The sequence below is a fragment of the Eublepharis macularius genome, chromosome 15 (genome assembly GCF_028583425.1).
Source record: "Eublepharis macularius isolate TG4126 chromosome 15, MPM_Emac_v1.0, whole genome shotgun sequence".
In the NCBI taxonomy this organism is placed as follows: domain Eukaryota; kingdom Metazoa; phylum Chordata; class Lepidosauria; order Squamata; family Eublepharidae; genus Eublepharis; species Eublepharis macularius.
The window spans coordinates 50,250,717-50,266,768 of NC_072804.1; the positions used below are offsets into that span (position 1 = coordinate 50,250,717).

Below are 16,052 nucleotides of genomic sequence, written 5' to 3' on the forward strand. Positions count from 1 at the left end.
CTTGGATGTCTACTTCGAGCTGGTATGGGATCTTCTGCCACAGCATCACAGAGGGTGGCTCAATTTGTTGCCTTGGTCACTAATCTCCCATTTGCGTGAAGCTGAACTGGGTGTACAATAATACTCAAATTCCCATTTCTTCTATCTGCATCCCCCTCCTCTGTACCCTGACACGTGAATCATCTAAGAAACACACACACGGAACACACTGTACTTGACGGGCCAATTTATTTGGATCATTTTGGTTGTGATTCAGTGAAAATATATTCTGCACATAAGCTTCAGCCTCTAGACCCCAAGGTCTTCTCTCCCTCCCCACTTGTGCCCCGCACCTCCACCCACTACAGAGAAGGAAACCCGAGATCCTGAATGTCAGCCTTTCCATGTGCAAATTACTTGGTCCCCAAGAATGGTGGATTCCAAAGAAGGGAGGGATTTGGACCCTCCCATTTACACTGTTATGACTTCAGTGTTGTTGATGCACTGAATTCGTTTCACGGTGTATTTCATTTCATTAGAGGATACAGGTGCCTTTGAAATTTTAGCAGTGCATATGCTTGGCGTTCCACAACCTTGGAAAGCTATATCACTTGGTTGTTGTTCAGTATCTGTGAAAGAAAAAAACAGTAACATCAGTCTATTTTTTGTGTGTGTGGGCCTTCAGGGAGGCATTGATCAGAATAGCAGGCCCCAAAGTCAAAAATTTCCCACCAGATGGGGATGTTTCTCTTCCTTAAAGGTTCAGTAATATACTTCCAGGCCTCCAATGAATTTCCTACCTTTTGCATCCTTTGTAAGAGTTTCATCAAGGCCCAGGCCCCTAGAGAGGCAATGCTGCCAAGGGGAAATCAGGTGTCAATCAGAATTCAAGAAAGGATTAATTTCCAAAAATCAGGCAGGAATAGGGTTGCCACTTCCAGGTTGGGAAATTCCTGGATATTTGGGGGTGGGGGTGGGGTCTAGAGAAGGTGGGTTTGGGGAGGGGAGGAGCCTCAGACTGGTATAATGCCATACAGCCCACCCTTCAAAGCAGCCATTTTCTCCAGGGGAACTGATCTCTGTCATCTGGAGATCAGTTGTAATTCTGGGAGATCTCCAGCTACCACCTGGAGGCTGGCAACTCTAGGCAGGGCTGCCTCCAAGGTCCTTTCCAAACTCAGTCTTTACAGCGGGTTCATTACCTGTTTCTCATTCCATGTTTGTCTGCCTCTTACACTTCCAAGCTAGTCATGTGACACAGCTCTGGGCTATGTTAGGTTTACCCCATGGTATCTGGCTGTGGAAATACGCCAATTTTTTGTGTGCCTCGGCTGCCAATTCACGCTTCGCCCAGTGTCTATGTGTGAACGGTTTCCCTCTCTCAATCCTCACACTCTTTCCTATCGTAAATTGATTGGCTGGAGCAGATTTAACCACACCCAGCATCGTCAACTCCCCTAACACTTCTTTGCCATTGTTTTTTCTAAAAGACGTTCAGTGGCAGTGCGGTGAAGCATCTTCTGCCCGCCCGGCTTCATGGCAGCGGAGAGCCCAGTGCCTACCTGGCCTGGCCTGAGTGAGGAAAGCAGAGCACAGAATGGGAGGAAGGCGGGCTGGGCTGGGGTGTTTGGGCACACATATGTGAGCTCACCCTCCGGCTCCTCCATATGAGTGAAGCCCCTGTGGAACTCGGGCTTGGATAAGCGGTCAGCTGCACGGGGAGGCCTTTGGCTGTGTGAAGTGCTTGGCACACGGTGGGGGTGGGGGAATGAGCCCACTGTAATCTTTGCTCGGCTGCCTCATGCCCTTTCCAAATCCCGACGAGTTTGTGAACCAGGCATTACGAGCTGTTATCTGAGGCTTCGAGTGAAGAAGGATTGGAAGCTGGTAATAAGCAAGTGTTTTTTGATGGTTTGTGGGACACAATGGCAGAGGAGTTCGGTTTTGTTAATGGAGAATTTAGTCTTCTGTTTCTTTGAAGGTGAGGCCATGGGTCAGTGATACAGCACCTGCTTTGCTGGCAGAAGGTCCTAGATTCAGTCCCTACCATATTCAGAAGGACCGAGACAGCTATTGTTTTATGGACTTTACTTCAAGTTCACAGTTGTCAGTGATTTTAAAAGCTTTAATTGAAGACCATGGAGAGCTTCACCATAGCATACAGTAGCCCACCAAGAGGAGCGCAACCCAATTGACTTACATTGTCATACACAAAAGGTAAAGTCTATACTGAGAGCCAGTTTGGTGTAGTGTGTGGCGGGACTCTAATCTGGAGAACCAGGTTTGATTCCCCACTCCTCCACTTGAAGCCAGCTGGGTGACCTTGGGTGAGTCACAGCTCTCTCAGAGCCCTCTCAGTCTCTTCTACCTCACAGGATGATGATTGTGAGAATATAATAACATACTATGTAAACCACTCTGAGCGGGCTTTAAGTTGTTCTGAAGGGTTGTATATAAATTAAATGTTATGATTATTATGTTATTATTAACCATTCTGTTTCTCAGTCAAAAACCTGGACTCATATCCGTTGTGGCTGGTGAAGGCTGGTGCTGATGGACTTTGGGATTATTTGGAGGCTATTGTTAACTTGTCTTTGGGCACCGGGGTTTTTCCCGGGGTACTAGAGAAGGCCGTGGTGAGACCTTTCCTAAAGAAACCACCATTGGACCCTACTGACCTGGTCAGTTACCGCCCAGTTTAGAACCTCCCATTCCCGGGTAAGGTGATTGAGCAGGCAGTGGAGGAAAAGCTGGCGGGCTTGCTGAAGGATGCCTCAGCCCTAGATCCCTTGCCCAGCTGGTGTGAAGGTTCAGACTTGGGTGTCACCAATATGCGGATGGGATGGTCAAGGCTTTCTCCTTCCAATCAGTGATAATACACAGCAGTGTATTATCACTGCTGTGTATTATCACTGATTATCACTGCTGTGTATTATCACTGATTGGAAGGAGAAAGCCTTGCTGTGAGCACATTAAGTTGGAGACTGTGACTTCGGACGTTATGTATATAAAGGAGGCTGAGAAGAAGGGACTCCGAAACGAGCAGTTTTAGCTGGCGGGCTCGTTGCCAACAACCAGGAGAACCGGGAAGGGACCCGGATGGTGTACTCCGGAATTTGCCATCTAGATTTTCTACTATGAAATTTGCAGCTATCTGGAATTTATACTTCTTTGGACTCAAATAGTGATTTGTTTCCTTTCTAGCCATTGGCATAGGAAAGGATTTAACTGTGCAACAGAATTGGCTTCTGACTATTACAGCACCTTGGAAATGTATAATATATGACTGTATTTATGGAATGAGTTATTGTAATATTGTAACACTGTATGAAATTGTGTATATCTTTGCATTTGGATCATGATAGTGTAATTAAATTTTGATATATATAGTATACAGTTGAGGGGTTCCTGGGAGTTTTCCCTTTGTATCTTGGGGGGTGGGCATTGCCACCTGCTCTGCACCTAATATCAGCTGGGTTAAGGCACTGGGAGGGTATTGCCACCTGCTCTGCTCCTGTTCCCTGCCTGGACTTCCCACCACAACATGTTTCTGAAGTGATATGGTGAGTTACCTGGGCTTTCTTCTATGGCAGCACCCTCTGGTGGTGCAGCAGGGTATAAAGTGAGTTGTCTGAAACATGCTTATTCAATTATATAGTAAGATTATTAACTATTCTGTTTCTCAGTCAAAAACCTGTACCCATGTCCGTTGTGGCTGGTGAAGGCCGGTGCTGATGGACTGTGGAATTATTTGGAGGCTATTGTCAACTTGTCCTTGGGCGCTGGGTTTTTTCCCAGGGCACTAGAGGAGGCCGTGGCAAGACCTTTCCTAAAGAAACCATCCTTGGACCCCACTGACCCAGTCAGTTACCGCCCAGTTTAGAACCTCCCATTCCTGGATAAGGTGATTGAGTGCTCCCTTGCCCAGCTGGTGCGAAGCTTCAGACTTGGGTGTCACCAATATGTGGATGACACTCAACTGTATCTACTGATGGCTGGCTGGCTTGGCTCGGCCCCAGGTGTCCTAGAGCATGCTTTTGAAGCTGTGACTGGATGGTTGAACCAGAGTGGGCTGAAATTAAATCCTATGAAGACAGAGGTCCTGTACTGGTGTCCCCGTACATGTGCAGTGGTGCCTAGAACCTATGGGATGAAATTAACTGAAAGCTTTTTGAGAGTGTTCCAAGGGAAACGGTTGGTATCTACAACTGTGAGAGGAGACAGTTATTCTGTGAGTGAAGGGATGATGGAAGAGCTCTGTTTTACTATGGGGATGAAATCAACCCAAGTGGCAGGTTGGGAAAATTAATTATTTGTGACTGAGTCCTTTTATAAGCACTTGAAGGCCTGTACTGAGCTGGATGAACCACAATAAATGAGGGTTGCTGAGGAGAAGGCAGAAGCGAGGGTGCTACTGAACATCTGTCCGCAGTCTCCTGGGAAGGGTCCCTACTCAATCAGTGGAGCTTCTTCTCCCCTACCTAAAGAAGCCTGGCTGCAACGCTGAGGGCCCTAATATACATGAACATCTTTACAAAAAACATTGTATATAAAGAAATCTTTCAACATTGACTGTTAAGTTTCATGAAATATAAAGAAAATCTTACAACAGTTTGGTAGAGGCTGTTGTATTGTTTCACACAATGGGCATAGTTTCTAAGTAAAACGCACATGCCAAGCAACTCTAGGAATATAGAAAGCAACACTGCTCACCTGTTTCCACCACCATGGCTCCCACAATGCATTTCGTCTCCTCACCAGTACAGGCAATGTTTTCGGTTTCCGAGCACTCGGTCTCACCGAAGGCAATGCAGGATGGGCATTGTATCCCATTGGGGGGAAGTTTCACAGGATCTGACACTGCAAAAATGAACCCAGTCATCGCACAGTTTCATCCCACTTTTTTTCAGGTTTTTAAGAAATTTCATTTACAAATCAAAACGAGAAGACACATTAAAAGGAACAAACCAAAAGAGAGGTTTAGACCAAAGCAGGACTGTTTCCATAATCCAAAGTACAGTAGAAGTCTGAGTGATGAACTAGGACTTGGGAGATGAAACTTTAAAATCCCACGTAGTCATGGAGTGCAGGGGTCCCCAATGAGGTGCCCATGGGCACCATGGAACCTGCTAAGTGTTTATGGAAAGAGGGTGGTGCCACGGGGGGCTCTTGCCCAGCACGCCTTCAGATTTGGCACTGAAGAATTGGCACTGTGTTTATAGCAACAAAGCTTATGTCCCATGGCATCTGCCCCACAGCACAACCTGCCAGCACCCCCCATGCGCCCTTCTGTGCCTCCTGCAGCCTCCCCTGAAGCCATGGCAATAGCCATGGGGCCAGCTGGGCACTTGCAACCGCAGATGGCTCTTTTGTTTTCAGTGCTATGGGGAGGTCTGCTCCCTCCTGCTGCTGCAACCACGCTCCTCGGGGCTCCCGCAGGCAGGCGAGACGGGATGTCCTTCCAACCTGGCTGGGATTGGGGTGAAGCCGCATTGCTGCAGGACAAGCAGGCTCTTTACTGCCAGGGCGGGGTGTGGAGGGGAAAGGCAAGTAGGGAGGCAATGGGGTTTTGGGGAGGGCTGAGAGGCAGGTGGGGTGTGGAGGGGAAAGGCAGGGAGGGAGGCAATGGGGTTTGGGGAGGGCTGAGAGCCTGGTGGGGTGTGGAGGGGAAAAGCAGGTAGGGAGGCAATGGGGTTTGGGGGAGGGATCAGAGGCAGGTGGGGTGTGGAAAGGAAAGGCAGGGAGGGAGGCAATGGGGGTTTGGATCGGCTAGTGGCATGCCACGGCTCCAGGGGCCTTGGAGGGCAGTGGCGCCCCTGGAGCTGCAGTGCGCTGCTCTCCTTGGACCCGGGGCGAGACGCCACGAGAGAAGTGCTGCTGCCGTGCAAAGCCCCAGGTCTTTGCAGAGTGCGCTGCCCTTCCCGCGCTGCCACCTCCGCCTTTCAACCAGCGGCATCGGGTGACGCCCTCCGAAAGCAGCTTGCCCGGCGTGCTTCTATGCTGGTGTGCCCCGCGCAGGCGCACCAGCATCAATGTGAGTTGTTGGAAACCCGCTAAGGGAATTATATAGTAGGAAGAGTAGCAACAAAGCCCATTGTTGGGAAAAAATACGACGGGCTCTAGAAAGGGCAGGCCAGGCAGGCCAGACGTTGCTGCCTCCACTGCACCATGATCTGGTCAAGGGGAGGACAGGGCAGCTGGGTCTGGCATTGCCCCCTCTGCCACACCCCAATCTGGGTGGGGGGAGGACAGGGTGGCTGGGCCTGGCATTGCTCCCTCCCCAGTGCTGGCCAATCATGGTGGGAAAGGGCTGGGAGGCGGTCCAGTCCGGCTTACCACCTCCTCACCCCAATTGGGCTGCAGAGGGTTTGGTAAGTGGACCCTTCCCTCCACTAGCCAATCCCAGGCCTGATTTGGGCACTGCAGAGCCAGGAGCACTGCTGGGGGGAAGGGCCCTGGAGTGCTCCTCCGCCCTGCAGCCACCCGATTTAGCCCCGAATTGGGCGGCTATGGAGACCAGAAGTGCCGCCGGGAGAGTGGCCGAAAGGGCCCAGGAGCAGTCCTGCACTCTGCATCCAGCTTATTCAGCCCAGATTCAAGCTGAATCAGGCTGCTGTGGGGCCTGGGAGTTCTGCCAGGGGAGGGGAGGGCCCTGGAGTGCTCCTGCGCTCCACAGTGGGTCGAATTTGGACTGCTTTGACTGAAATTGCCCTACTGTGGTGCATAGGAGTATGCTACACCATCAGAAAGTGTGCCCAATAGTAGACCTGGCTAGGGTAGTAGACCTGGGGGCAGAGCGTGGCACTGGGGGAGGGGGAAGCAGGGAAATGCCGCTCCCTGGGCACTCTCTCTGATGGTGCAGCATGCTCCTACGCACCACAGTAGGGCGATTTCAGCCTAAATCAGTCCCAATTTGATCCACTGTAGAGCACAGGAGCACTCCAGGGCCCTTTCTGTCCCCCCAGGCAGAACTCCCAGGCTCCAAAGCCACCCGATTCAGGTTGAATCAGAGCTGAATAGGCCGGCTGCAGGGTGTAGGAATGCTCCTGGGCCCTTTCTGCCCCTCTGCCCTGGCAGCACCCCTGATATCCGCAGTGGTCCAATTCCCGGCTGAATTGGGTGGCTGCAGGGCGGAGGAGCACTCCAGGGCCCTTCCCCCCAGCAGTGTTCCTGGCTCTGCAGTGCCGAAATCAGGCCTGGGAATGGCTGGTGGAGGGAAGGGTCCACCTACCAAACCCTCTGCAGCCCAATTGGGGTGAGGAGGTGGTAGGACGGACCTGCTCGCCTCCCAGCCTTTTCCCACCATGGTCGGCCAGCAGTGGGGAGGGAGCAATGCCAGGCCCAGCCACTTTGTCTTCCCCCCACCCAGATTGGGGTGCGGCAGAGGGGGCAATGCCAGACCCGGCTGCCCTGCCCTCTCCTTGACCAGATCATGGTGTGGTGGAGACAGCAATGCCTGGCCCACCCACCCTGCCCTTTCTAGAGCCCGTTGTATTTCCCCCCCACAATGGGCTTTGTTGCTAGTAAATACATAAAATATATGAGCAGTTTGGGATTAAAATAACATTATCTCAGCTGTAGCAGCCAGAACAGTGTTTCTTTTATTCTCTCTTGCCTCTTTCCCAGTGTATTTTTTAATTAAGTCTCTTCTCCTCTGCACTTAGGCTTTCTTTGGTTGTAAGCCTTTGCCTGTTGTGGAAAACATTTTGTGTTAGCTCCCGCCCCCGGGGAATCAGAACTGGAAAAGTGCCCAAAGGATCAAAAAGAATACAGACCCCTCTTCTAGTAACGCTTTTTTGGCCTAAACAACCTCACAGTGTTGTTGTAAGATTAACTGTTGGAAAGAAGAGTAACATTTGGTTCCCTTAAGTGTTTTAGATAGCTCTGCCATATCATTTCAGAAATAAAGTAGACTTTTTTGTTTTAGGACGAGTAGATGTAAGCGGAGGCAGTCTCAAGCACTGTCAAGAGAGAAGGACTTCTGTGTCCCATAACAAATGAGTCCCCAAATGGAGGCTTGCGTTTACCCTGTAAGAATGAATGGCATCCATTTCATATAAAGAAAAGCTTTTCCATAGATATAGAAGATTCTGAAGAATAAACTCGCTGCTTACAAGTGAGAAATTCTTTATTGCAGTTGTCACGGCAGCAGCACTCAAGATGGGAACGATAGCTCGCATCCTCTCCTACATGCATGCTGAATCGCTTGTTCACACAGTCTTCTCTAGTTTTACCACAATACTTCGAATGAATGTTGGATCCTGGATAAATTTCACCTGTGAAAAGGAATCTGAGATAGCCTTTCTAGTTTCTTAGACCAGCAACATTTCAAGGTAATCATCTCTGTTTATTTACCTTTCTATGCCAGAATTTTGAGAATATGGATTATAGTACTTAAAGTTTTTGCTTTTAGACAACAATCATAAAAATGTTGGATGCAGTATTGTTAGTATCTTTGAGCATTGATGTCTGAATTGTGAAAACAGATCCAGTGGTGAACACTTTCATAACTTCATTTCAACCCCAGACCACAGCCTCCAGAATGTTTTTCAATGGTTAAATCAAGGACTGCTGTCCCATGGCTGGAAAACTTGAAGAGCTTCCTATGGGTGGAGCCTGTGAAAATTGCATCAGTGACTCCAGGAAGCCATTTGGGATAAAAATTTGGAAATGACATGATGTCCTACTGCAGCACTGAAGAAGTTCCACAAATCCAGGTAGTATTGCAACTAGAGATGGGCACGAATTGAAATATGACCCCAGAAACCTCACGAATCGGGCCGGTTCATGGTTCGCGAACCAGTGTTCATGGAAGCTCCTTCCCACGAAACTTCCACAAACTTATATGCTGGTTCGTTGGGTCATATTTAAAGGGGTAGTTTAAATGGCCAGGGAAATGGCCATATATCCCTCCCCCGCTGCCTGCCAGCCACCCCCCCGCCGCCGCCTGCCAGCTGCCATGCTGCCCTTTTATCCTGGTGCGCTTGAAATGGGCAACCCTAGGCACACCTGACCCCATGAGTCCTCCACCTTATCTCCTCTTTATGGTTTCAGAGTTCTCTATGCTTCAGGTCAAGGCAGACATGAAGGGACCAAGAGAGATCATGCAGTCAGTCTGTATGACTTACTCTGCTATGCCAAGATGGCATGGACAAAATCATCCCTAATCTTCTCCAAAGGGCTGAACTACACGTGTGGGAAGCTGCTAGGTAAAGAAGTATTTAGCTGCAACAGCAGGAGATACACAAGATCAGGGCCAAACTATTAGCTGAGAACTGCAACTTCTCTCTGATTCCCAGCAACCTCTTGAGTGGCAGGATGCCCTTTCACTCAATGTACCAACTCCCAGCTCCATTTACAAGTGGTTGGGGCAGGTATTCCAAGCATGATGATGTTGTGTCACCTTTGCTCTTTCACAAGAAGTTAGCAGAAGAGGGAGGAGTTGTGATCTGGGGTGTGTTGCCCGATCTAAATTCATTCCCATTTCCCCAGGAAACTAAGGATTCTCTTGTGGAGGACAGATCATGAAATGAAGACAGATTCATATATTAGAGGGTGGTACTTAGGGGTGGTTCAGTGCAGAGCCTGATTCAGACTGGGACCTTGGTGTGCAAGAAAGGTGGCTTCAGCCTTCTCTTCCATGCCATTTTCCTGACCTGAAATGTCTTCAGGGCTCTTCTTCTTTCCTTATTGATGATGGGGGGCGGGGAAGTACACAAAGGTTTCATTGATGGGGCAAATATGACTCCTTCAAAGTCAATCAGGTTCAGGTAAATAGCATCGTAAAAGGGCATAAGCAAGCTCTCCCCCTGTGTCATAGCCCGGATCCCAAATGAGCCCGTGTACATTAGGGAATTGAGTCCCAAGTGGGGAAATGGCAGGCGCATGTCTGACAATCCTTATGGCAGAGTTGGACCTGGCCCAAGAACTGTGCATCCTGCGGTTAGGGGTGCTAAAGCTCTGCAATTGAAGCGGCAGATGGAATTAACGTGAGATGAGATCAAATTCTGCAGTGCCTCATTTATGTTTACAATATCCCCTTTTATGCTAAAACTCTACTGGATGAACATCCCCTTTGAGGAATTTCTTCTCACTTACCTATTCTGAACTTATTTATGGCTGAAACACAGGCATCTTGGTCATCAGTGCAGTTCACAATTTCTGGTGTATCACACAACCCTCCCGGACAGAAATAGCATTGCAGCAGTGCCACTGCAGACAGGAGAGAGATGGTGATATTGGTTGCAAAACCTCACTGCTCTCTGTGCACGTCACACTATACTTGACAAGTAACATGAACATTTCCAGTTAAGAGACTCCAATGGTACAACATTTTTTTGCTGTGCAGAAATTGGAATTTTCCTGAGCTCAGGTGTGTGTGTGTGTGTGTGTGTGGTGGGAATAAAAGGTATTTTGGGGCTGCTTTAAGGTGGTTTTCTGTGATGGTCATCATGCTGATGTGATCACATGTGCAATTGCCCTTGCAGCTGAGATTCTAGAGGAAACAGGGAAATCGGCTTTCTCATATTTGGTTGTTGTGGATTTTCCGGGCTGTATAGCTGTGGTCTTGGCATTGTAGTTCCTGACGTTTCGCCAGCAGCTGTGACTGGCATCCTGAGAGGTGTAGCACCGAAAGACAAGGATCTCTCAGTGTCGAACTGTGGAGAAGATGTTTGCGGGTAATTTATATCTACTCAGAAAGGTGGGTTGGGTTGTGTCATCCTGTAAGAGTTTCCCAGGGTGTGAAATGCATTAGCATATCAATTCATTAGCATATCAAGCACCAATCCATATGCAAAAGAACCTCCTCAGGATACAGTGGAGCATTAGCACTCCATTAGCATTTCACACCCTGGGAAACTCTTACAGGGTGACACAACTCAACCCACCTTTCTGAGTAGATATAAATTACCTGCAAACATCTTCTCCACAGTTCGACACTGAGAGATCCCTGTCTTTCGGTGCTACACCTCTCAAGATGCAAGTCACAGCTGCTGGCGAAACGTCAGGAACTACAATGCCAAGACCACGGCAATACAGCCCGGAAAACCCACAACCACCATCGTTCTCCGGCCATGAAAGCCTTCGACAATATTTTCTCTCCTTTGTTACCCATGGTTTCCCTTTCCCATCTGTTGTATATTGGAGCCCTCTCCCCCGCACATAGGCACTGTATTCTCATGTTAACGTCAGGAGTCTCTGCTCTCCCAGTTTCATTTTTTTCTTATTTTGAGAAGCATGGGTAACATTAAAGGTAAAGGTAGCCAGTCCCCTGTGCAATCACCGAGTCATTACTGACCCAAGGAGGGATGTCACATTAGGACATTTTCTTGGCAGACTTTTTTACAGGGTGGTTTGCCATTGCCTTCCCCAGTCATCTGCACTTTACCCACAGGAATCTGGGTCCTCATTTTACTGACCTTGGAAGGACGGAAGGCTGAGTCAGCCTTGAGCCAGCTACCTGAACCCAGCTTCTGCTAGGATTGAACTCAGGTTGTGAGCAGAGCTTGGGCTGCACTACTGCAGCATATCGCTTTGCGCCACGGGGCTGTTTCCCTCTGGGACATTTATGGGTAACATTGCTGAATTATAATGCAATACCTTTAAAAAAATATATTAAGGAATCCCTCCACATAGGTGCAGATGCACTTCCAGACGATTCCCTACCTCATATCTAAAGGGTAGGCTGGTGTGTGGATGACTATCTTTTGTTTAAAAAAATTCCACGAGTATGGGTAACACTGCATCGGAATAATGTAAGAAAATTTTAAAGCCTGTTTTTTTTAAAAAAACCGTGTACACAAAGAGGCACCTCCAGATGATCTCTTCCCCATTCTCCCTGCCTGAAGACTGAGCTGTGGTGATTCTCTGCTCTTATGCTTATTTATGCAAGTGCTGCAAGGGACTGGTGCCTTTCAGTCTTCAACAATGCAAAGAGTGGTTGACTAGAGCTTAACCCAAGTCCTACGATGGAACTGTTTCCCGCTGGGACTCTAGAATCTGCTCCAGCTCATATCATGGAAACGCCATTTTTAAAATGGTTTAAAGTAAAGCAGAGGTTTTGGTGGATGGAATGAACTGAACTACTAATTAGTCTGAGCACAACAGAGGATGATGTAATGTGGAAACATGAAAAAATGTGTGCATTGGATGGCTGCAACTTGGAAAACATTTTGTGTGAAAGGAACCTTGGTGTGAGAAAGGGACTGCACCTATTAGTTATCTGTCTACAGTTCCATCCATCTGATGAAGTGAGCTTGGAGTAAAACTCTGGAAAATATTGTTTGTCTTTAAGGTATTGTTGAACTCAAATATTGCTCCTCCACTATACATTAAGACAACCACCCACCTGAAACTACCCAGGTCCATATAAATACTGAAAAATATTCCCCTGTTTTCCCCTCCTTGTATCAATGTGAATCATATCAGTTACTGAGACATTCTGGTTTTTAAACTCACCTGGAGAAAGGAGGCCAAAAAGGAGACATGCGCTGAGGACTGCCTTCATAGTAAAGACGAGAGGAAGAGCAGAGGGAACAAACAAGGCAGCGAATGTTGGACCAAAGGGCTCATCTGGAGATCTTTATAAGCCAGAGAAAGGAGCTCTAGGCAATACCTGGACACTGGCTAACTGAGATACAGGAAGGGCTTGTAATCAAGATGGTACATTTTGCCACTCTTGGAAGAAACTGTAATCTTCTTCTAGCACTTTGTGAATTTTTGGCAAGCATGCTTTCCAGACTCTGCCCCAGCTGCTGTTTCCCCAGACTGGACACAGTACCTTAAGCAGTGTGAAGCAGATTGTGTTCATTTCTCTTTCCCAAAGGCTGAGTAAATGACATATGCCTGGAATTACATCCCCTCACTCTGATCTAAAGCAGAATCGGAAAAAAAACAACTGTGAAGTAGCTTTTCTGTGTAGACTGAGAAAATTTTCCTTTTCAGTGTAAAATCCCAGGTTTCCAAACAATGGTTCCCATTATTGGTGTTTTCAGGAGGAGGGAGATGTTGCCAGTTTTGCTTAAATCCATTTTTTTAATCATAGATTTCAACTCTGTTCTTTGCAAAGCAACCTGTGAGACCCTTTCGGGCAGCTGGCTTTGCACTTAAAACTACGAACACTACACAGACCATGGGCCTGCCTCTAAACTGTCAATCCACTCAATTTCACCACATACAACAATGGAGTTTGGTGTTTTTGGACCTCGAAGAATCCTTGGGGGAGCCATCAAGTCAAATACTGCCTGCACAAGCATATATTGCTATTTTGGGGATGGTAGAGAAACGATGTTTGGGCAACTGTATTTTGCACTTAATTAAAAAACACATCAACCATTATCCCCCTCCCTCTAAATCATTAATCCACCACTTTTTTCCCTTAGTACACTACACACCCACAACAATGACCCCAAATACGATGAGTGTTGGTGGGTGCACACTATAGAGGGAAATTGGCAAAGTGGTAGCAGGGCAGCAGGAGGGCAGCATACAAGCAGTAGAGCACTCCAGCCAATACACCAACATTAAAAAAAATCCTGCCTCAAGTTCACTTTTTTCATTTTCTAAGCGATGATAGTGCTAATCAATTATTACTGTTTCCATCCTGATTTTGGCTATTGCTGCCATGTTTCCTTGTTCTCCTTACCGGAAGCCACTTTAATGAAACGAAACAGCAATCTCCGAGTTTATTTCCCCTATTTCCATGAAGCTAGGAATGGCATATAAAAATATTCAAATTCTTATATTTTCCGTTAGTAACCTCCGTATTGTGCCCCCAACACATGATTCCTTTTAGAAACATGGACACGGAATATTTTGTATTTCTCATGTCAATTAATTCCAAGTTTGATTCCACCCAGCATAACTTGAAGTTTGTTAAGATTTGCTTTCCTGAAGTCCAACCTATACGTCTGATTTCAAACAGCTTTTCCCTTCCCCAAGACTGGAAATGCCAGAATTGCACATGTCCAGGATGTGACATCATCGCGCTGCCTAGGGAGCACATTCATGCAAAGACATCAGAAAAGGTGAACACTGGGTCCCCCTCTCCAGCCAGGAGGGTAAGAGAGAGTAACCCTATCCAGAACAGGTGGTGATTCGAATCTGGGTCTCCAACATCCTTTCTAAAAAACTCAGTCAAAGAAAGGAGGCCCCCAAAAGAGACAAGTGCAGAGGAATGCCTTCATAGTAAAGACGAGAGGAAGACCCAGAGGGGAATTTAAATCAGAGATGAATGAACTTAAGCAGTGGATGTCAGACCAAGGGGCTCAACTGGAGGAATTTCAAAACTAGAGGAGCCCTTGGCATCACCTGGAAACTGGCTCAGTGCGGGGCAGGAATGGCTTGTAATCAACAGTATGTTTTCCACTGTTGGAACAGAACTCCATGAAATTTTGGCAAGCATCCTTTTCCAGACTTTGTCCCAGCAGCCAACATTTCTCCATACTGAGCACAGGACCATAAGCACAGACTGAAGCGGATTGTGCAGTACCTCACATAATCTTCTTTTCCCCTAGGGCCAAATAAACAACATTTTACAAGAATTTACCGATATCTATGTTGGTCCATATCCAATTCCAGAAACAGTTGTATAGTAGCTTTTATTAAGTCAAGGATCCCCAAATGTTTTGATCCAGTGGGCACCTTTGGAATTCTGACTCATGCTGTTGGGCACAACCCCATAACGACCACTGCAAAAACCCATAATAGCCACAAAATATCAGGATATGGGCTTACATATAAATCTAACCTTGAGAAATAAAGAGTCCAGTAGCACCTTTAGAGTAACCAACTTCATTGTAGCAAAGGTTTTCAAGAATCACAGCTCTTTTTGTCAGATGCATCTGGCTCTAACAGAGAGAGTCTCTCTACACAAGACTTCTGACACATGAAGAACACATATCAGGAGCTGCAATGTTAACCAGGAAGGGTAGTTTAAAAAGACAGAGCTGGTGGCCGGGCAATGGCTTTACTGTACACTGGAGCTGTGTGAGGGGGCCGTGAAATGCCAGAAGGGAAACTTCAGCCTATTATTACCTCTCAGGTCCAAGCCTGGCTCTGGAAGGCAGCTCCAGCCCATTTCCATACTTCGCTGCCTTCTGGTTGTGATCCCACAGGGGAGTGGTGAAATTGTGAGAGCCTTTGGGAGGTGAAGATGAGATCCCCGCTGGCTCTGTGTTTTTAAACTTGACTTCCTGGCTAACATAGCATCTCCCTACCCTTGACGAACATGCACTGAGATAGTCTCTCATGTAGAGAGACTAACAAGTCTTTAATATTTTACGCAGGAGCTGTGTTAAATAGGATGCCTTTTAAAATGAACATACTGTCTTTCATACACACAGCAAAGATCCTTGTGATGTGGTTGCAACTGGCACCTGAATAGATAAAAGGTCATGGTGATGAGAGCTCTTGGACAACAAATGAGAAGAGCTTGTTTGGTGAGGTGCAAGAAGGGAGTTCAATGGCCTGTTTTCCCAGAAATCTCCTCAAGTTGCACAGCAACTCTGAACTGATTGTCGGCAATGAATGTAACACTTTCCTGGTACTCCTTGAATTTTTTGCCAGCCCTTTCCTGTTACCCCCAGCTAGTTCTACTAGACTGGGCGTGATGGGACTATATCGCCACATCCAGACTGCAGAACGGGGCTGCTGATTCTATCAGGAAGCCGTTTTGTTTTTTGCTCAATCAAGAAGCGCATGTATTCCTCTCCAAACCTTGCTTTTCTGTAACGTGTGCCACTTCTGATCTCCTTTACTGCAGTGATTAGGCCCGCCCACCGAAAAACATTTCAACGAGAGTCTCTCTGTACAAGACAACTTACATGGAGACGCTCAAGTGAAAGATTTTACATTTGTCCTCCCATTGGGGCGACACATGCTCTGCTAGGGAGACACAGACTGGTACATAAGACCACACAGAAAGTAAGTCACTTGAGTGTCCTTGTATAAGATGTCTTATTTCTAATGAAGTAAATAAATAAATATAACTTATTGGTCGACCTTCATCCAGTCTGAGCTACTTGTCAAGGGTAAAAAGGATGAAAACATATAAGCTACTCTGAGCTCCTTAC

General features: G+C 47.2%; 1 protein-coding gene across 1 annotated transcript; it reads right to left on the minus strand.

Moving 5' to 3' along the window:
• Positions 1-235: 235 nt before the first annotated feature.
• LOC129342824 (phospholipase A2 inhibitor gamma subunit B-like) lies at positions 236-12,515 on the minus strand. The gene is made up of 5 exons (XM_054998735.1): positions 12,439-12,515; positions 10,078-10,191; positions 8,094-8,255; positions 4,693-4,839; positions 236-608 (listed from the first exon to the last, which is right to left on the minus strand). The coding sequence occupies exons 1-5, from the start codon at positions 12,485-12,487 to the stop codon at positions 451-453; spliced, it is 630 nt and encodes a 209-aa protein (XP_054854710.1). The 5' UTR covers positions 12,488-12,515; the 3' UTR covers positions 236-450.
• Positions 12,516-16,052: the final 3,537 nt, after the last annotated feature.

Bases quoted from the DNA above. Each gene is read 5' to 3' on its own strand.
- LOC129342824 (XM_054998735.1), bottom strand. From the start codon at position 12,487: ATGAAGGCAGTCCTCAGCGCATGTCTCCTTTTTGGCCTCCTTTCTCCA. The intron at 8,256-10,077 runs GTAAGTGAGAAG...TCCTTTTCACAG, and splicing joins CATAAATAAGTTCAGAATAG to GTGAAATTTATCCAGGATCC. The intron at 609-4,692 runs GTGAGCAGTGTT...TTTCTTTCACAG, and splicing joins AGCCATGGTGGTGGAAACAG to ATACTGAACAACAACCAAGT.